Source organism: Helobdella robusta (assembly GCF_000326865.2).
Source record: "Helobdella robusta unplaced genomic scaffold HELROscaffold_16, whole genome shotgun sequence".
Classification (NCBI taxonomy): domain Eukaryota; kingdom Metazoa; phylum Annelida; class Clitellata; order Rhynchobdellida; family Glossiphoniidae; genus Helobdella; species Helobdella robusta.
In genome coordinates, this window is record NW_008703893.1 from 539,147 (window position 1) to 562,036 (window position 22,890).

Genomic DNA, 22,890 nt, shown 5'->3' on the forward strand with positions numbered 1-22,890 from the left:
GAAAATGATATCAGATAGAACTACATTCATCAGTTACATTGCTTATATCTAGTATTTATCAATATTAATACGACTATTTATCATTATTATCATTAAATGATATCATGATACATTTAATGAATGATATACTTACTGTTCAATATTTTTTTCTCATGTCATCATTATTTATATATATATGTAAAACTGTGACATCTTTTACAATATCAATTCATTTAAAACTGATGCAATGACTTTACTCAACTTTAACATAAATAGGTTACAACGGTAATAAATAACTTAAAAAATACATGTTTTGTAACAATGGAATATCAAATTATTCGTAAAAAAAATTTTGATATAATTTTGTATAATAAATGAAATGAAAACGTATACAACTCACTCACCAGGATTCAATGATAGATGAGCAGATGGATGGATTGATTGATAGATAGATATCTAACTATCAAACGTTATCAATTTCTAGGTTCAAGAACTTCAGAAAGCATCACATCCCATATTGTTGGCAGCATCGTGAATAAAGTTTAACAATAATTTACCGACTTTTTTGCAAATATTTTTTAGAAACAAAATAATTAAACCTTCAAAAAATACTATTTAAAAAGTATTATTTCAACGTAGCCATTGTATTAAAAGTATTTTTAAAATTTGTATCACGAGGTCTTTCATGAGTACGATTAAGAACAATTTGTATTAAAATGATGCTTTAGCCCCGTGTTTCTCTACGTGCCTCAGTTTAATTGTATACTCTGTTTTGCTTGTTCCTCTGATTGTTTGTTTATGCATGTGTGTATTTTGTATTTTGTGTTTGTACAATTAGAGTTTTTATATTTTTTATTTTGTATGTGTATCTCTTTGTCGATATGTTTTTGCATGTCAAAACATGCAGGTGTGTTTATGGATTATAAGATTGATTGTATGTTTTATGTAGCTTTACTTTTGTATGTGTTTATATGTTTGTATGTGTTTGTATGTTTGTACGTGTTTGTGCGTGCATATATTTGTTTGTATGCGTTTGTTTGTATGTTTAAAAAATTATTTTAACGTGTTTTAATTGTGTGTTTGCATCTTGAGATGCACCAGCATACTTCCTTAAGATCATGTTAAGAACGTTGCATAAACTCGAATTAATGCACTCTTTCAAGTCGATGATTATTCTTCTTTCTCTTCTTTATTATTACTGTTAGTAGTAGTTTTAGTATTAGTAGTAGCAGTAGTAGTAGCAGTAGTAGTAGTAGCAGTAGTAGTAGTTGTAGTTGTTGTTGTTGTAGTAGTAGCAGTAGCAGTAGCAGCAGCAGCAGCAGTAGTAGTAGTAGTAGTAGTAGTAGTGGTGGTGGTGGTAGTAGTAGTAATAGTAGTAGTAGCAGCAGCAGTATTAGTAGATCGCTTAATTCAATTATCCTTCAAGTTTATTCATAATAATATTTTTATATTTTTATCTTCCATATCTGTCAATGATTTAATATTTTTATTCACATTTTTGACATTTCATTTTTCATATTTTAAAAAATTAATTGAAAATTGAAAACCAAATAGAAGGCTAAATTAATAATCAATTAATTAACCGATCGACAATTAATTAACAAATAATTAAATTAATAATCAATTAATAAAACGATCGACGAAACACATTTATACTAATAAAATCCTCGTGACGTTCCATAACTTCATGTGTTTTATCTTTGCATTGATTAATCTCACGAGCCCAGATTTTTATATACTTACACAAGATCATAACGTAACCTTTATAATATATATATATATATATATATATATATATATATGTATGTGTTTGCGTGTGTGTGTTGAATATAGATCTATTTGCATCTTTATACAATATATATATATATATATATATATATATATATATATATATATATATTTATTTAAATATATATATATACCCTATAAGATAAATAAATAGCTAATATTTATATATATATATATATATATATATATATATTTATGTTTATATTTGGCAATTCTAGTAATTTGGGTGTGTGTGTATATGTTTGTTTGTATGTATTTATGTGTGTGTGTGTGTTTGTTGTGTGTGTGCGTGTGTGCGCGTGTGTGTGCGTGTGTGTACCTGTATGTCTTTAGTTTACAGTATGGAGATGTTTGCAAATGAATAAAAGAAGTTAACCCGTGCACGTGCAGGAAACGTGCCTGCAAACTCAAAATTAGATAATAAATAGAGGGGTTAGTTATTTGGCTTGAGATGTGCGGTGATGGATGGCAAAAATTTCGTAATTTGTCGGCGTATAAATAAATAAAATGAGTATAAAAATTTAAAAAAATAAAATTGAAGAAAGATGGAGAAAAAATGTTGTAGGGAAGACAGAGAAAAATGGAAAAACTTTAAATAACCAGAGAGTAAGGAGAAAAATGATGGAAAGAGAGAGAGAGAGAGGAAAAGGAGGAAAAAGTTATGGAGAGAGAATAAAAAAACAAAAAGTTTGGATAAAGGAGTTTAAAAAAAATGTTTGGAAAGAAGACAAAGTAGACAGACAGACAGAGAAAGAGAGAGCGAGGGGGAGGTGATAGAGGAAGGAGAGACAGTAGAGAAAGAAAGAAACGGAAAAATTAAAAAAAAAAGTAAGGAAAGAAAAGCTGAAAGTGGAAATAAAATTTTTTTAAATTTCAAAGTCAACACGGATAAATAAAACAATAAATAAAGAGGAATAAGATGGATTGAGAGACAACAAGTGAAAAAAATATAGAAAAACAGATAAGAATGAAATAGAGAGAGAGAGAGAGAGAGAGAGAGAAAGAGAGGAGAGAGAGTAAAGGTGTCAGTCGGGAAAGCGATATATTAAATGAGCGTATAGAGCACCGAGAAATGATGGAATGAACGAAATGGATGAATGAAGTTTGCAAAAAATTTATCGCATAAATCAATTAACGCCTCAAGATCTGATGAAGGCAATATCATACGAATAATAACACGTTCTCACTAGTTCTATCCTATCATATCATGATATATCTTGTATAACTGTAAAGTGTACAACCTATATATCCTTTCATAAAACTGCACATGAAGTGTATTACTTAGTTTTATCAAGGTACTTGTGTGTTAAAATGTAGTACAACAAGTTATTACTCTGTGGAAGTCATTGCATTATAAGGTAAACATTTTTTCAAATGTTAATCTCGTTACTACTATTAAACAAAAAAGTAAATTTAATGGAGGTATGAATCATTTAAAACATGATATTGGAGGCAATTTCACTGATAACAGCATTCGGAGTTAGTTTTAGTTTAAAAACCAAGACAGTTGTATCGGCAAAGTAGGTGCTACAACGACAAAACAACGACAACAACAACATCAAAAACAACAGAAACAACATCATCACAACAACCAAGCTACAACAACGTTAATTTACATCGTCACACAACAAACAAACAAACAAGAGATTTCTTTCTCACTTAGCACGCACATTATTTAACAACTATCCAAACAACATCAACAACAACAACAACAGCAACAACAACAACAGTAACAACAACAATAACAAACTCTTTTAATAACAATCTTAATAACAAACAATAAAAATAGAAAAACCAAAAAACCACACAAATCAAAATCAAAATACTAACAACCCTGTAGAAGTTACAAGAAAATGTAAATAACAATAATTATTATTATTATTATTTTTAAGTTAGTAATGATAGCGTAATAAGAATAGTGACAAGTTGTTATGTCGACACCTGCTGGGACACCTGTATTGACTGAGAGCGGTTGCTCAATCAAAATTCTTCATTCATTCGTTCGTTCGTTCATTCATTCATTCATTCATTCATTCATTCATTCATTCATTCATTCATTCATTCATTCATTCATTCATTCATTCATTCATTCATTCATTCATTCATTCATTCATTCATTCATTCATTCATTCATTCATTCATTCATTCATTCATTCATTCATTCATTCATTCATTCATTTAGTCATTCATTTATCTATTCATTCATTCACTAATTCATTCATACATTCATTTATTCAATCATTTATTCATTCATTCAATTGTTCGTTCGTTCGCTTGTTCACATCTTCGTTCGTAACATCACTCGATCGACAATTGTTTCCATTCATTCAATTATGTTTCCCAATATATATTTAAACATCATTTATGTATCAAATAAAACCCTTAGTTTCTCATTCAATTACATGCTTTTAGAACGCAATGAATACATTTATGTCAGATGGAATTACCATTGCATTTAAAATCCTTGTTTCTCGGATTTCATTTTTGGTGGAGATTGAGATGGTTGTGAAGATTTGAACATTTAATAAATGAAACCAAACTAAACTACAACAAAAAAGAAATCATTAATTAACTTGATGACTGACTGGTGTGCAGAGAGCTTCTTTGCACTAAAAGTCAGTCAAACTGCAAACAACAAATCCATCAACAACAACATCAACAACAACATCAACAATAACATCAGCAGCAACAACAACAGCATCAATAGCAACAACCTCATCAACAATAACATCGACAACTCCAACAACCTCAACAACAATAACAACAGCAATCCATCCAATTAAATTGTAGTTTATTTCAGTTTTTTGATTAAAATCTTAGAGAATTTTAAAAAAAACTTAACGTACAAACATCGCGTTTTACTCTTTTTTGCTTTATCTTCTGTAAATTATTTTGTTCTTTCTATCATTTGTTCATTCGATCAATCAATCGTCCAAATATTTCAACAGCAGTTTGCATAATTTTTATCAACTTTTGTAAAAGTTTTTAATTGCTATTTCTCATATACGCACACACACACACGCACACATACATACACACAAACACACGTACACACACATGTACACATACATACACGCGAACGCACACGGACACAGGTACACGCACACAAACACACACAGTTAGATACACACGCACATACAACAATGCTCACGCATTTTTGTGTGTCTATTCGCGCCACACAAGGCAGAAATATGTTGAAATGGAGATAAAAAAATGTATAGGTAAGCAGATGGGAGGAGAGAACCATGGAAGGCATGCATGCAAAAATATGATGCCAGCCAGAGAGTGAGCGAGTGAGTGATTGAATGATAAATGATGTTTCCAATGAAAGACGAAAAAATAGTAATAAAAAATAAGCATTGGTGCGAGGGTAAAAAAAATAAAAATCAAATGCAGATATGTAAGTAGGAATAAACGAGCAAACACAAAAGAAATGGAGAAATTGAGAAATGAGGAAATGGCGAGATGAGAATTTCTTCGATTTGACACACTCCTTCTCGTATCATGTGTCATTCAAATGTGCCCGCGCACATTAAAGCACACGCTAAATAACCGTCTCTGTCTTTCTGACGCACAAGTACATACATACGCGCACACACATACACACGCACACCTTTTTATATCTTCCTCTCTCTCTCTCTCTCTCTCTCTCCCTCTTTCTCTCTTTCTTTCTCTACTTCCCTCTCTCTCATTATCATTCTAATTTTTTTGGATTTCTCACTTGTACGCTAACCCACACCACACGCCGAAACACACTCACACGTACACACTCTTGCGCGCACACACACACAACCTCATATACACGACAACATATCTCAAACTTTCATAAATGCGATACACAAAAAGAGACCTGAACTAACACACACACACACACGCAACGCACGCACAAACTCACGCACACACACATGTATATATATATATATATATATATATAATTACATATACACATACAACACACGTAATCAACGCATATCTTGCTTTGTTTGATATGTTATATTAACACACGAACACACACACACATATACTTATACATATATCTGGTATATATATATATATATATATATATATATAGAAATTGTGCGTATAGTTAGATACAAGTGTGTATTCATATATCATTTATTTGGTTTAATTGTTTCACTTGGATAGAATTTTAGTTCAACACAGTTACGATAAAATAAAAATATTTGAAACTAAAAAAAACTACATATTTAGAAGCTTAGACGCACATATAGACAAATACAGACAAACCTACACACAAATACAGACACAGACACACACAAACATGCGCATACATGTATTTTTTATTCATGCTTGTTCATAGAATGACATATAGACAAACCAGAATAATATATGTATATATATATACGTGCGTGTTGAAGCATGATAAACTACTTAATAAGAGGAAACGTATCATTTACAAGTTCTAATATCTTTCGTCAACCTATCTTCATTCATTCGTTTTATTTTGTTATCTTTCTATCTGTAAAACCATCTTTCAAGCATGTAATCCAATTTTCACCCAATCTATCCATCCATCCATCCGTCCATCCATTTATTCTATTTTTTCTTTATTTCTCTATCTCTTGCAAAAATTTTTTGGATTTATACCTAATTTTGGCGAGTTAATACTTTTTTTCATTCTTTTCTTAAAATCGATCTATCATTTTCTCGGCACAATCAATCAATCTGTTTATTCCTTCAATACAGTGATCCATCTATCAGTAGAAATATCAGTTTATCTATCCATTCATCCACCAATCCACCATTTCATCCGATCAATCAAACAATCAATCCATTCATCCATTCATCAATCAATCCATATCATAAAAATTGTGTGCAGTGTATTGGTGTGTTGTGTGTGTCGAGTGCGTGTAGTGCTCTCGGTTTGTGTTTGAATGTTAAAATAATTTAGAGCATAATATTCTTTGTGATTCAAGTAGAGACTATTGTCATGAGATATCTTATTCTATTTTAATTACATTGGTAGTTTTAGTTTATATAACGGGTATAGTTTAAAATGAATTCAATACAATGTTACTTTTTATTTTATTATTTGCAATTGTTGGATAGTCATCCAATAGAACTGTCACTTCATAATTTTCACTAATCGGCATTGAACATTCCTTATCATTTTACTAAATGTAAAAAGAAAACGCGCCAATCTTTAAGTTCACTTTTAGATTGTTTGTTGGCAGACGAAAACTTTGGTCAAATTTTTAAAAATTAAAGTTTATAAGATCAAAGAAGAAATGGCTGAGGTTAGATTAAAATACAGTTTTAATTGTTGATTAATAATCTTCACGTTTACTTTCATTTTCATTGTGTGTAAAATGAAATAAATTAGTTCATTAATCATTATTTTTCAGTCCAACTTATTAACTCCTACTTCAACTCTTCCCGGTCCGTGTTCAGACTCTGGAAAAAAAGATCTCGAGTTGAATTTCGGTGGTTCATGTTCCGACATACTTGTAACTCCGGAAAAAATGTGAATTTTAAAAATTTTAAAAAACTAATAAGTCTTTTTTTGTTTGCTTTATTTTACCTTTTTGGTTGTCCACAGACGAAAAGTCACTTTCAAAGAAACTCCAACCTTTCTGAGAAGTGCTGAAAATAATCATTCTAACGAGGTCGAATGTTTTGATTTGTATTTAAATTTGTATTAACTAATTTCTAATAAGTTAATTAGAGTTTAATTCAATTTGCAGAAACCTAAAGTTGCAAAACCAGACAAAACCAATCAAGAAAGTTTGTTACTGCACAATGACTAATATTTAACTAATCCATTTTAATTTAAAAAAAAATTTAATTATACATTTTATTTAAAAGAATTTTATACTGGAAATTTTTCTCATTGTACTTCGCACATTTGTTTTAAATGTTATATAACGTGAATACTTCCAGATTAACATACCATAGTTCAATTCCAAAACTAAAAATACATTTTTTAATAATTTTCAATTAAATGTAAAAAAAATTATTCAATTTTCTACAAGCTTCTGTTAAACCTATGGCACAACCTCTGGATAATCCTATGGTGTCACCTAAAGAAATTGCTAAAGAAAAGGCAGAAATAAGTAGAAGTGATCTGCTGAGGAAACAGTGTAATGTTTTTAAAATATATTCAAACTTCATATATTTATAATTAAATTTTTATTAAATTTGTTGTATCAATTCATACAGTTAAAGCACTTGCTGAAGATCTGATTAATAAAGTTTCTGAATTCATTTCGTTAGTAATCATAAAATCAGTCTCCAGTGAGATTCATTGTAATTGTAATTAATTTTTAATAAAAATTGTAGGGAGGTAGAAACGAAAGAATTGAAAGATAGGATGGTTACATTGAAGCGGATGGAAAACAACATCCAAGCACTCCGTGATCAGTTGTTGAGGGAAAAAAGTCAGTTCAACAGTTGTATTGAGAAACTCAGATCAACTCTTCGTTAAAGGACGAACTTTCGTTATTTCCAAAATTGATTTGCGTTGATGAACGTTTCTAATTTGTTTCTGACGTTAACTCGAAACTGAAACTTTAAAATGGACCTATTCTTATGTTAAAAAATTGTAATCATAAAATTGTTATGCTTTCTTCGTAGTTAAATCATAAACTGCATAATGAAAAATGTAACGAGTGACTTTAGTTGAAAAATTTATTACAAAATCATAGATTTCTTAATTTTACCAATTCTAACAACCTAACCTACGAAGCATTCTTTTACTTATACTTTCATACTTTTTGTCCTGTTCTTATTCTGACCTTGCACATAGGGCGTCGCTGAAGCAGCTCTGCGAATCGACGCTATATTATGTAAACATTTAAAATATGCAGAAGTGAAAAAATAGCAGTGTATTATTTCCATTTGGTTTCCCGTAGTAAATCCGTTTCTCGTGTTAAAAAGTTGAAAAATTGTACAATTCGTCATCTGTATGTCGTTTATCATCAATCCAAAGGTGTCTGTCTACCAATGATTGTTTACCTTTACTGTTAAGTTTGCAATAGGTGTGCTACCTTTAATAACTTTTTTGTTTTTTTTTATTGGTATTTCTAATATGTAGTTAATTTATGTTTTTTCCATCACCACAGATTTATTTAAATTAAATGTTTAACTAATATTGTTATTGTTGTTGGCACGTTTTTTGCAGTTTTCCTTTTTTTATTCCGAAAAAACGAAAAATATTATTGTAACGTCATTCCGGTTATGACTGTGACTGACTGATTTCAAAAATTTGATAATCGCGTAAATTTAGTAGATGTTAATTACAATTAGAATACATCAATAACAGTCTTCAAAATATATCAACCTGGTTTATCAAAAATAAATTAATAGTAAATTATTCTAAATGTAATTACATTATTTTTGGTCCGAAAATTTTAACAAATATTATACCTAACCTAGACATAAAAATGAACAATATTTCTATTCCTCGCTCAACCAGCACAAAATTCCTTGGAGTAACAATCAAGGACAATCTTTCTTGGGATATTTACATAGATACTGTCTAAAAGAATATGCAAAACCCTAGGAGTTATAAGCAAAATTAAAAATAAATTAAATAAACCTACTCTAATTGACCTGTATTATTCGTTAATCTTTCCTCACCTCATCTACTGCAACGTAATTTGGGGAAACAGTCCTGACATTCATCTAAAACAGTTAACAAAATGCCAAAACCGATTCATCAGAATATTTAAAAATCTTCATCCTCATTGTCACACAAGTGAATATTATCTCGAGATGAAAATACTCAACATCAAAAACTTGTTCATCTACCACGTTGCAACATTCATTTTTAGATTTCTACGTCAGCAATTGCCGGCATTTTTTAGAAACTTTTTCACTTTTGGAACTTCCATTCAAGCAAGAACTACCCGCCACACGCCACTTTTCTATGCTCCACCAGCCAGAATTAAAGTACTCTGCATGAGTTTGAAACATACCGGCCCAGGAATATGGGAGACGATTCCACAAGAAATTAAAGATTGTAACACTTTGCATCTTTTTAAAAATAAACTGAAAAATTTTTTAATTACGAAAAGTTCTGTTTTTCAAGGATAATAATGTATATGTATATATATGTATATAAGTGTGTACATATTTCATTAACATTGATACATTTTCTCCTATTGACAATTTTATTTTATCATTGAGAAGCAATTTTGAGCTGCACGGTGGCCGAGCCCACAAGAATTAATTTTCTTTTTTTGGTCTCCGAATCATTCATGCTTTTGTTTTGTTTGATTGAATAAAAGTGATTTGATTTGATTTGAATTAGGTATATATAACACAATATTGAAATATTTTTACAAAGGCTTCCAATAAGGATTTGTAAATGTTCATGAACAATAAGATCATATTGAAACTTTGTTTGCTATTAAATAATAATACTTGTATTTTAGTACAGCATTTCAAAGTTTATGCTATTTCAATAAAAACCCATCTTTCAGATCGTCGTCGTCTTCGACAGTAAACACAGAAGAACCTGTATAATAACCACAACCACTTACTTCTACTACAACAGCCACGCCACAACAGCATACACTTTTACCACCATTATTACAACATTTATTGTGGTTACTACAGTCGCCACTACCACTGCAACCAATGCTATTGCTACTACTATTACTACAACGCTTAAAGTATTCTACTACTTCACGCACGACTGATCCAGTATATAGGCTACCATTGGCTGAACTTTTGAACTTTTTGACCTGGCCTTTGGATAAAAAATAAAATAATTTAAATTAAAAAAGAATTGAAAAAATTTATAAAAGTATAAAAAACAATGACTTAATCATGCTGATTTAACAATTTAAAAACTGTTACCACAGAACTCACGAACCGGTTTTGATGTGTCCTTTAGCGTACTGGATGGCAGTGCGTGCCGTCACTCCCGATCCAGTGGGAGCCCTGTCCACCTGGCAATCAAAATCCGGATTTATAAATTTGTAGTGGGAGCGTGAATATTTTCAATAAATGAAACTTTTAGTGTTATTTCTTGATTGACGTTATTCAGAATCGCACTTAGCTTTGACTGGAAACATGTTGAACGTCAAAATTATAGAGAAAATTACACTCGGCTTTTATAAAGCTTATAATGGAAAAAATACGACAGGGAAATGTCAGTATCAGATTCGTTGATAATAAATCAGGAATAATTATTATTTTTATAAATGAGTATTTATATTCTCTTTACCTCTCTGTCAGCAAATATGGTCAAGTTAGTTGTGGTATCGTTGGTTTCAAAATCATCATTTCCGTCAGTAACAATGGTTCCATACAAGTAGGCCAGGTCAGGACTGTCCGGATGCCAGAGTTTCACCTTTGACCTCACCGCGTCTGCAATTTAACAAAACATTTTAATATTAGATAGTTTTTAATGTTGTCTATTTGGTGTTGAAGATCTTAGCGTTACGATAACTAGGTCTGCAGTCAATTTATTTTGCTGATGTTATAATATAATTGCTGCCACCGCTATCTGAAAATTTGTAACAATTTACTAGATACAGCTGTTGCCCGTTCTACAATCTGATCGGTTGTCGAAGTTGAGAGGTCAATGCCAATATCTCTGTCCTTGACAACGGCGTAGAAGGCTCCTCCGTATCCAATGTCAACTGACGGTTTGTATTGAGTGCCCGGAATTTCAAGAGTCAAATCTGATGAATGAATTTTTTTTATTGAATAATTCGGATTATTCGTCGGCGCAAAACACATGTGCAATCAAATCAATTTGAAATTTACTATTTCATTGTTTGAAATCGGCATTTTGCGATTCATTTGCATCACATTTCCGTACAACAAAACGACATGCAAGACCAGAAAATAAAAATATCCGACATTTGTAATGTGCACTCTCGTTATCATCCATTTCTCCTATTTTTAAGTGGCACAAAACATGACCCATGCACGTGCAGACCTGATGTGTGGAGGAACGCAGGCACACTGTGGAACCTCACCGAGCCTGTTTTACCGTTTTTGACTTGCACCCACACACTCACCAGACCACAAGGACATTGGATGTTCACTTTCGTTTCTGGTTCTTCAATTCTTCCAGCGGGGATGAGTTTGTTGTCAACGACGTATCGGCCAAGTGCGATGATTGCATGTCCACACATTGTGCTAGATGTACAAAAATTTAATGAGTTTCTGAAGTGGAGAGATGGTATGAGTGTCATTAATTTGACAAAATCAATATCAAAACAATAATAATTTTGGCAAAGATAATGTAATTGATTTTATTTCTACTGTTTTCTCATAGTATTTCAAAATTTTAACATATAAATTTTCAACTTTTGGCAACACAACAACTGACTTCTCAGACATTAGACTCATTAGAGGATCTATTGAACTGACCTGTAACCTTCATTGTGCATGAATAGGACCGCCAGATCAGCGTCTGGGTGATCCGGTTCTACAAGCAAAGCTCCGTACATGTCCTTGTGCCCTCTGGGTTCGAACATGACCAACTTACGAAGATGGTCCATGTGCTCTTTCATGTGGCGACGCTTGTCCAGAAGTGTCCTGGCAGATTTCGGCGGAGCAGGCCATCCTGATTCGATGACGCGCAGAGGTTCGCCACCGCTGTGCATTTCTCTCGTCTTTATGACAATCTCGCTATTTACTTCGCTGAACTTTGTCGTTGAAGACATTTTTTGATCCTGTTTAATTTTGACTTTCACTGGGAGTTGTTAGTTATTCGGGAATGTTTGTATTGAACGGATGTTGGCTGATTGCGAAGATTTGAAATTGAGATAACTTAATAAGGAGCGTTTAATTGAGTTATATGCAGGACAAAATAAACTTATATTTATGTTATATTATATTAAAATACATTTATATTTTAATTCTACGAGACAACGTCGCACAGTATGGTTGATAAATGCATTTCTATATGTTGGCTATGTTGGCTAATGATTGAAATATCTTGTTTAGGATCAAATTCCATCATTTATAACAAAATTTTGCACAGTAATACAAAAAGTGAATAAATTTAAATAATATTGTGAAATAATCAAACTAATGTCGTATTAAGAATGTTCAAATGTTTTCGTATCTAATAATATTACTTTATAGCATTTATTGAAAGGTTGAAAAAAATCGATTTGGTGTCTATAATCACTTTTCATCTAAAAGGTAGATGGTTTTCGGTTTTTCCCCATTTAGCGAAAATTTAAAATATACATAACGGCAATTCAATTAAAATTTAATTATTAAATTATCATCTTATCAGAACTGTTATTATCTTTTCAAGTTTTAAATTGCAGGTCCGTGTTAATTGTTAATAAGTTAATACCAATAAATGTACTTCCAAACTTCTTTTAATTAATTATTTACAAAAAACACAAACTGGTTAACAAAGCAAAGACAAAATTTTTGTGTTTTATAGTTTATTTGCTTATTATTGTCAAGATATTTGTTATTTATTAGGTTTTAATCAAAATTGTTATTATTTTGATAATGCAATAGTTTAGTAATTATAATTTATAATATTATAATTATATGTTTTAATTTTAATTCAAATAATATGTTATAATTTTTTTGAGAGTTAAGTAAGAATTAAGATTTATAAATTAATAATTACATTACATCAGCAGTTAAAAGTTAATCATTATTATTAAACTAAACTTAAACACAATTTAATTAATTAAAAATAGCTTTATGTATTGTATAGTAGTCAATAAAAATGATAAATACTTAATTTATTGTATTACAATGATTTAGAGTTGATAGACTAATAACACTTTGGATGGTATAATAATAAACATCTATATAATTATTTATATATTTTATGTAGAAATAATTTCTTTTTGGACAGACATTTATTTCAAACTTCAAAATCAAAAAACCAAAATCAACTAACTTAACTAACACTTACTAGCAGTAGTAGAATGAATGAGGAAGACAGGAGGAAAATAAACAGCAACCGAGTCTATCTGCTGAGGAACTTGGATGTCAGCATAGTACTGCTGGCTTGTTTGAGGTCATGCAAAGTTCTCTTACAAGATCACGAAGATCAAATCAATGTTCGTCAATCAGACTTGTACAGTTATTGATAGTCTAATGCTATACAATCTTTTTTTGTTATTATGTCAATATTTATTTGTTTTAATTATTTTGAGAAGTATTTTTTATTATGTCAATATTTATTTGTTTTAATTATTTTGAAAAGTATTTTTTTGGATTAATTGTTTTACATCTATTAAAATTTGTTACCTCTTCTGCCTCTAGCTCTTACCGACAAATGCTAAAAGATGTGCCTTCCTCGTGGATCTCATACCAAAAAGGGGTCCAGAGGCTTTTCAGCATTTCATGGATGCTCTTGAAGAATCAGGTCAAGGTCATATAAGAAATCAGCTGATTGAGGGAGGTTATCAGGCAGATAGGAATGCTAGTTTAATTCGGCTGAAAGTTGATGTGAGAAAAGTATAACAAATTTATGATGCTTTAATCTTTCATTGTTTTCAATTGGTGTGATTTGTGAACTTTATTGATATATTTTAGTTCATTTGTTTAATGTTCAATTATTTTTATTTGATTAGTTGAATAACTTTGTTAAAATTACATTGAACGTTGTTTATCTATTGCTCCTTGACAGTTCTAAAAGTGTTGACTCTACTTTTATGTTTCGAATATTCGTCGGCTTATAATTTAATTGTAGAGTTTTATTAAACTGTTTTTAACACATTTGATGTTGTCGTATGTGCAGGATTCAAATTTATCAATTCATTTCACACCAATCTCATTTTTGTTAAGACTCACAATTCATATTTGACTATAGTTCGTTCTGGTTGATTGATTAATTGGTTGATTGACTGGTTGGTTGATTGACTGGTTGATTGATTGAGATTTGTTGGTTGATTGATTGATATTTAAAGTGTTGTTTCTCTGATCGTGTTATTTGTTATATTTAATCATTGCAAATAGATGTTTTCATAGATTTCAAATTCGATTTAACGCGTTACTTCCAAATAAAATAATTTCACTAGAGCAGGGGTGGGCAAACTTTTTGCTGTGAGGGCCGCGTTGAGAACTATTTGACCTTTGAAGGGCCGCATGTGTATTTAAATATCAAAACAAAAACGAACCCGTAACATGAAAGAGAAAAATAAAATTCGAATTTAAGATACCAACCTATGATTAATCAATTTTTTTCTAAACTTTTATTTAATTTTAGCCAAGGCTCACCTATATGCATGCATGTATGTATGTATGCATTTACGTATGTATTTGTATGTTTGTGTGTGTGTGTGTGTTGTACGTTGTATGTTATATTTGCACGTGCATATGTACAGATGCTAAAGTAACCTATGTTTGAGAGTATATGCGCTTAAAAATACAACCAAGAAAAAAAATAGAGAATTGCATTTTTAAGAAAACAGACAAGTGAAGAAGAAGAAGCACTTATTTGAACGGCATTTAATGAGAAGCCCCCTCGCCACGTCAAAGCAGCCGTTCATGAGGAGATAATAATAAAAAGATAAAAGATCTTCATCAGAAAGCGTAGCGTTGTATGCACCTCAAACTGCTTAGTTACAGTAGTGCTCAAAAAATTGTGAACACTCACATATTTCATGGGAAACATGAATAAATTTGCTTGTGAATCGAACAGATTAAAATGTTTAGGTAGCAATCTTTCATCCTTAATTAGAACTATTATTCCTAACATAAATTATGAAGGTTTTGTAAAGTTTAAGGTTTTAATATAGGAGAAAAAAGAATATGAACCAGAGAACCGAAAATTAGCTAAAAATCTGGTAAATTGGAAGTTGTGAATTGAGCTTCAGTAATTCATCTTACTTACTATTTTATTGTCGTCTGGTAGCTATAAATACTCTATGGTTGTCTAGGTAACGCGTGGAAAAGAAATATTTGCAAAAGCTAGTTTAATTTTGCTTATTTGTTTTTTAGTTTTTTAATTTTAGGAAATTAATTGATTTTTTGCTATAAGTCATGCCTAAACGTGCTAGAAAAGATCTATCAGATGATTTAAAGCAGTCAATAATAAGAAGTGTTGTGAATGGATTGACTTACCGTCAAATATCACACTATTTTGGTGTTTCTGTTGGATCTGTTGCATCTATTGTTAAGGCAAGATTGTCTTCATTTCTAAGTTGTGATAGTGGTTTCATAGAATTGTTTAATTAAATCTTGATATTTACTAGTCATTTTAGTTCATGTATGTATTCTCTTACAGAAACATACTGAAACAGGATCGGTTTCTTCAAGGAGGAAGAATTGTGGTCGAGTTTGTAAAGTTTCACCCCGCATGCTCCGAAGCATTGAGATTGCTGTACGTCGGTCACCGACAAAATCTAGCAAAAAGCTACAACAAGAATTGAGGCACAGTGGTTTAGATGTTGGAACAAGTACCATCAGAAGATATCTAAAAAAGATGGGACTTGTTTCAAGGGTTGCACCACCTAAGCCACTTCTTACACTTCGACATAGGAAACTGTGACTAAGCTTTGCAAGGAAGTACATAAGCAAAGACGAAGAATTTTGGCGAAAAGTCCTCTTTACTGATGAAACTCGCATCTCAATTTGTAATGATGCAAATAAAGTTCGCTTTCGCAGAAAAACTGGAGAGAAACTGAACATATTTACTCCAACTGTGAAGCATCCTGCATCAGTTATGCTGTGGGGAGCATTTGCGGCTTCGGGAGTTGGCCGAATCAGGTTTCTTGAAAAGGGAGAGGTATGCAACAGTGCATGGTATATTAAAGTTTTAAACCAGCAGGTGAAATGGTCTACAAGAACCCTCTTTCCAGGAACAGATTTCTGGCTGCAAGATGATGGTGCTCCTTGCCATAGGTCAAAACTAGAGAGACTTTGTCATGGCCAATGGATGGAAAACTTTAGATTGGCCTCCTCAATCTCCAGATCTTAATCCCATAGAAAACTTATGGTACCTGCTCAAAAGAAAGGTTTGGACCAAGAACTTCAGCAATGCAACTGAACTAAGGGAAAAAATTATTTCTGTATGGAATTATGGTTTGGAAAATGAACTACTTGAGAAGCTGGTACTTTCAATGCCTTCTCGTCTCCTTGCAGTCATCAAAGCTCGAGGTGGCTCAACCAAATTTTAGAAGAGAACAGAACTTATTTTTAAGCTCTTTTGAAACATAATAAACCTTCTTAACTATTTAGAAAAATTTTATACAATATTAACAAAAAAAGAGTTAGTTATAACATAAATTTGTTCAGTTTAATAAGCGTTCACAATTTTTTGAGCAATACTGTATATAAATAATCCTATCTACCTACTTATTAAATTATCAAACTTATGAGATTTTAGAATATGTAACCGTCGTGTGTATGTTAGCGCCTAACAGGTTTACCTATTTTACACTGAACAGTTGAACCACTTACATTGTTCCTATCATTAAATTATTGCACCTAACTACCTATTGTATTGAATTACTCTCTTCAGCCTTAGTAAATAATAAATTTAAATAATGCGTTATGAAAATAAAATTACGCTAAACTATTGTAAAGAATGCATGTATTTACATATGCATGTGTGTTGTGTGTGAAACGCATGTGTGTGTGTGTGTTTGTGTTGCAAGTGCGAGAAAGTATAGATATGCATGTGTGTTGTGTGTGAAACGCATGTGTGTGTGTGTGTGTTTGTGTTGCAAGTGCGAGAAAGTATAGAAGAAAGAAAGGGATAAAAATTTATGCTGCCTGCCTTTTTAACTACATTAATGTTGTATGCTTTCTACCTATTCCTACCTACAAATAAAATTACCCTTATCTAACTTACCTAACAAACCTTAATGTGTGTGTGTGTGTGTGTGTGTGTGTGTGTGTGTGTGTGTGTGTGTGACTATTTGTGTTGATTAACGCATCTCTAAGAGATAACGAAGTTTAACTAAAATATGACGAAAATGATATTGTGTTGATTGTCGTGTTTGTTTGTTGTTGGTGGTGTAGTGTTGAGTGTTGAACAAATAAACAGTACATTACAAATAAACTAGAATGAAAGGATAGAGACCCTGACTTACCTATATTCACTAGACTAACTCACCTACCTATGTTCAATTAGCTCAACTTACTTATTGATCCTACCTATTTGTACGATTACGAAGAAAAAAGTAAGGAAAAGAGGATAAAACATCAAGCAAACAAAACAACGAATGTATGTGTGTGAAATAATTTTTTAAATTTAATTGGTAATAAAGTTTTATAAGGCATTTGTGCTATTATAATGAATAACTATATAAAGCATGGGTGGGCCAACTTTTTGCTGTGAGGACCGCATTGAGAACTATTTGACGTTTGAAGGGCCACATGCCACATATGTATTTAAATAGCAAATTTTTTGGGCTGTTTTTTTGTCTCGTAATATGTGGCTGACGAACTTATTTTACGGTCGTAATGTGAACTTACTAGAGGAACGAATATTTTCCAAAGATTCATTCAATCGTCTTTAAATGTTACATATACAACAATTACAAAAATGATAATAACGCAAAGATTAATGACTGAATGGAAAAATAATACTAATAATAAAACATTAATTAATGTCTGTATTAGTGTTCTGTCACTCTAAGAAATTAACTCATTTAGTGATAAAATTGGAAAAAACTAACAAGATTATGAAAACAAAAACACAACACAAAAAGTTGAAAAATGTGAAAAGAAAAATTTCCGAAAGGACATCCCACTACAATGATGATTAAAAGTAAATGAGTAGATCGTCTTTATCTATTCAGTATGGTATCATCATCATTTTGTCACTTAGTCATCATACCATTAAATCATCATCACATCAGACAGTAGTATTTCATCCCTGTATCATCATTTAAACATCGTCACGTCGTAATTGTATCCTTCATATCATCGCCATTACCTTCTTCGTCATCATCTTCATCCTAAAATTATGATACTATCATTTTTTGTATTATTTACTAACATTATGTTATCACCGTATCATTATCAACATCTTCATCTTTGTATATATCATCATTATATATATATATATATATATATATATATATATATATATATATATATCATCGTCATCAAAGCTGTTATCATTAATATCATCATCGTAGCCCTTAATCATCGTCATATCTTTGTAACATCTTCTTCTTCATTCTCATCGCCCTCATCCTCATCACCATCTTTATCGTCATCGTCATTGCCAATCCCTGGCGAAGTTTTCCCCGTGGTCACCCTTTTCACCCTTTTCACCTTTGGGTCCCACCGCCGTTCCTGATGATGATAGTGATGATGATGATGATGATGATGAAAATTATGGTGTTGATGTCGATGTTGATGATGATGAAAACGATGATAAAAAATATGATGATGATGATGATGTTATCTTTATCATGCAAATAAATCGATAAAGTGATACAACTCCAATATGATAGTAGAACCGGTGATTATCATCATTACTGAAGATGAATTATGAAGCTTATGGCGTCATCATCATCACCGAAGACTTATGACGTCATCATCATTACTAAAGATGAATTATGAGGCTTATGACACCAGTTAGCGATTAAAATGATTAAAATGTGAATGATAAGAATCATGTAGACCCATATAGATCTGCGTGTATATTTCAATCCCTTGCCATTACGATATGTTACTATTGCGTTGTTATTATATATCCCGTCTATGTTTATGCTAATGTTTATGTTAATGTCATATTAATGTTATATTAATGTTATGTTAATGTTATGTTAATGTTATGTTAATGTTATGTTAATGTTATGTTTATGTTATGTTTATGCTACTAACATCTATGTTATGTATAATTTATGTACTGTGGTCCGTTTTATAACAAACGAAATATCATTTATGAAATGTGTTGTTACAAATTAAAATTGTAAAAAATATCTCTAGATACGTAGCTCCGGCTGTCTTAAGTTTCAATGAAATGGTATTCGTAATGTTAATAACGCAGAAATTTGTTATTGAAATACGTTACAAAATCGTTACAAAAGAAACTCATAAAGATCAACTAATTCAAAATTTTATAACCTGAAAATGAACGTATGGTAGAATGAATAGTAAAAAAATGTAGACAGGCAGATGTATTGGTACTATGCTGGGCACTGCTGAAACATGGAAGCGAACAAAAAATAATATTTGCAACAAATACACACATACATACAAACACACAATCACACACACACGCACAGAACAAACACACTCACACATATACAAACCACACACACACACACACACTTACATACATACACAAACATAAACACAAACATACGCATTAGCGCGCTGACCCATCTAACAAGATTCACTGATTAATTGATGCTCATTATCTAGCAAGGTACAGAAAGACAGAAAAAAGGCTAAACTATTAATCAGCTTTAAAACCATTTGGGTATATAAAACTATGAATATCTGTGCGTGTGTGTGTGTGTGTGTGGTGTGTGTGTGTTGTGTGTGCGTGTAATCATCATGAAGACATAAGTTGCATGCATGTACTGAATGAATTGAATGTATTGACAGAAGGTGGTTGTAAGAAGAATCCAAAAAATAAGAAACGACAATATCAGAAGAAAAAGAACTTTGTGAAGAGAGCAACATAATGAGAAGAACCCGGAAAAGAAGATTAACTCAGTTTGGACGTGTAAACTGGATGAACTTAGAGAAATTACCATATATGGCCTTATAATAATAATAATAATAATAATAATAATAATAACAATTTATATAGCGCTAATGCAAGCAACTGAAGCACTCTTTGCCAGAAAATAGATGCAATATGTAATAGATTGAAAAAATGTTCCTGCGATAAGCATAAAGAATAAAAACTATCATGTCGAGGGTAAGAAAAGAAGAGGTCGTCCAAAAAAGACTTGGACCGACAACATCAAAGAGACTTCAAAGTAAAAACCACAACAAACATCGCTGAAGCCAGGAAATGGTAAAAGATAGAAGATGGAAACTCTTTGTGACTAGCTTTTGCCGCCCTTGACTGGCGGGCAGCAAAGGCGGACAGCAGACAGGTTATGATGATGATGATGATTGAATGAATAGCGTTTCTTACACCTCCAAATTAATGATGATGATGATTGTGATTATGTTTTCTTTACAAGACTTTTATGTCTTTTCTGGTCTACATTTACATTTTTTTATTGTAATTTGCGATTTATGGATTTTGAATAAATAAAATCAATTAATGGCGATGATGGGATTCTGAAAATGTTAAAAGTGTTGACGATGGGATGATATTATTAATTCAAAAATAATAAATTTTGGCTTGTTAATTACTAATCGTTGTCACCATTCCAATGTTTATACACATTAGAAACAATATTAATAATAAGAACAATAATGAAAATAAAATATAATAAATATCAACGTACCGCCTGCTTGTCCAGGTGGGCCCGCGTCACCTGGATTTAAAAATAATTATTTAATATTAAAATAATTAATAAATTAACAAATATATTAATATTTAATTTAATTATCTTTTTTTGATATTCATCAGACAGAGGTTCTAACAGTAAATACAACACATAGTGTATGCAAATAAATACACGCGAATCAGCGCATCCCCTATGATGCATGTAACGGACGATGGCGGGATCATTTTGCATTTGAAATGGGTTACTGCAGCAGCACGCCAGGCACTTTAACCATTACACCACCGAGCCATATTTGATAATAATATTAATGTTGTTTAAAAAGATATTTTTTAATAGCGAACTAAGAGCCCTTGCTGTTTTGTTTTAGACTAAGAATACAATTCCTTTTAAATTTTACGTTACTTGCAGAAGAGATTCATGTTGGCAAAATCTTTTTACTTCATAAATAAATTTGAAAATATTATTTTAATCAATATTATCTATTTGAAAAAAATGTTTTAAATTAACTTTGAAAAATGAAAAAAATAACACGATTTTTAAATATTTTTAAAAATTCACCTTTGTCTCCTTTGTAGCCAATGAACCCTATGGCCCCCCTCTTACCCTGTTCCCCCTTCTCACCTTTCAGGCCTGAATCAAAATTATATTGTATAGATGTGTGCGTGTGTGTTTGTGATCGTGTGTATATGTGTTTGTACTTGTTTAGGTATGTGTGCGTGTGTATGTGTGCGTGCGTGCGTGCGCATGTGTGTTTTCATTGTAACGATAAAAGTTATTGTCACATATTTTACCATCTGTGCGTGACATCACTGATGACGTCATAATAATTAATTTCATTCATAATCTTTTTAAAAATTTTTCTCACAATCGTTTACGATAACATCCTCAACAATTAAATGACATCTCCGTTATATTTATTATTTTTTGGTCTTCAAAACAAAATTTACATTTAGCGTTATGAAAACAAGAAAGCAGAAAAATATTCAAATGCCAATAATTTTTCATCAAGTCAAGTCCACATCAACCTCCAGGGCATCTAACCAACTGACCAGCGGCGAATCAACCTCTAAACGACCAATCAACCTACTAATCAATCAATCAGCAAGTAATTCAGACATATAGAAAACACGTGATACATATTTATAACACTGGAATAATGCTGACGTTGAAAAAAGCATTTATAAGTTTTATAAAATTTGAAATGTGAAAATCGAGTCAGTTAAAGATTATCTCATGTTCCTTGAATATACAATTTAGTCACATGTGCTTGATGAATGCACGGTATATCAAGAAAGAAATAGAGCGCAACGCAAGTAAGGACGCACTTACAAACAATTTTACGCACTAACGTAAATGCAAACATTAAAGATACATTCACATCAGGAATGAAAGCAAATGCAGACATAAAAAAAAATAAAAAAGAAACATTCAAACAAAAATTCACAAAAACACATAGGCAAACTAACATTATAGATAAATGGAACAGCCAAAAATATAAATTGAATTCTTCAAACTTCATAGAGAGCAAACGAATCACAAGCTGGTGTGATGAATGATTTGTGGAACCCTTTGTTATCACAAAGTTGAAATTTTGCAACGAGAATTTTACGACATTTGACTACTTTGTTAAACTGGGTCTTTTTTGAAATATCTTTTCTATGTTAATATTTCTTTGCAGAACTTATATTATATAAAAGAATGAATGTAGGTTGATTAACACAAATCTGCCTCTTTTAATTTTAAAGAATTAAAATTGAAATCAAGGAAAAATATAAGGTTCAAC

General features: G+C 31.3%; 3 protein-coding genes across 3 annotated transcripts; 2 read left to right on the forward strand and 1 right to left on the reverse strand.

Moving 5' to 3' along the window:
- Nucleotides 1–7,774: 7,774 nt before the first annotated feature.
- Nucleotides 7,775–9,822, forward strand: HELRODRAFT_169610 (hypothetical protein; the record flags this gene model as incomplete). Its single annotated transcript, XM_009015448.1, has 3 exons — nucleotides 7,775–7,866; nucleotides 8,068–8,165; nucleotides 9,290–9,822. 3 exons carry the CDS (start codon nucleotides 7,775–7,777, stop codon nucleotides 9,820–9,822), a joined length of 723 nt encoding a protein of 240 aa, XP_009013696.1.
- Nucleotides 9,823–10,184: 362 nt separating this feature from the next.
- On the reverse strand, nucleotides 10,185–12,642 carry HELRODRAFT_110204 (hypothetical protein; the record flags this gene model as incomplete). Its single annotated transcript, XM_009015449.1, has 7 exons — nucleotides 12,118–12,642; nucleotides 11,681–11,883; nucleotides 11,265–11,420; nucleotides 10,961–11,103; nucleotides 10,607–10,682; nucleotides 10,367–10,480; nucleotides 10,185–10,276 (listed from the first exon to the last, which is right to left on the reverse strand). The coding sequence occupies exons 1-7, from the start codon at nucleotides 12,411–12,413 to the stop codon at nucleotides 10,185–10,187; spliced, it is 1,080 nt and encodes a 359-aa protein (XP_009013697.1). The 5' UTR covers nucleotides 12,414–12,642.
- A 1,010-nt stretch (nucleotides 12,643–13,652) lies between these two features.
- On the forward strand, nucleotides 13,653–14,855 carry HELRODRAFT_169612 (hypothetical protein; the record flags this gene model as incomplete). The annotated part of the gene is made up of 3 exons (XM_009015450.1): nucleotides 13,653–13,787; nucleotides 13,993–14,187; nucleotides 14,751–14,855. The coding sequence occupies 3 exons, from the start codon at nucleotides 13,653–13,655 to the stop codon at nucleotides 14,853–14,855; spliced, it is 435 nt and encodes a 144-aa protein (XP_009013698.1).
- Between the last annotated feature and the right edge of the window lie 8,035 nt (nucleotides 14,856–22,890).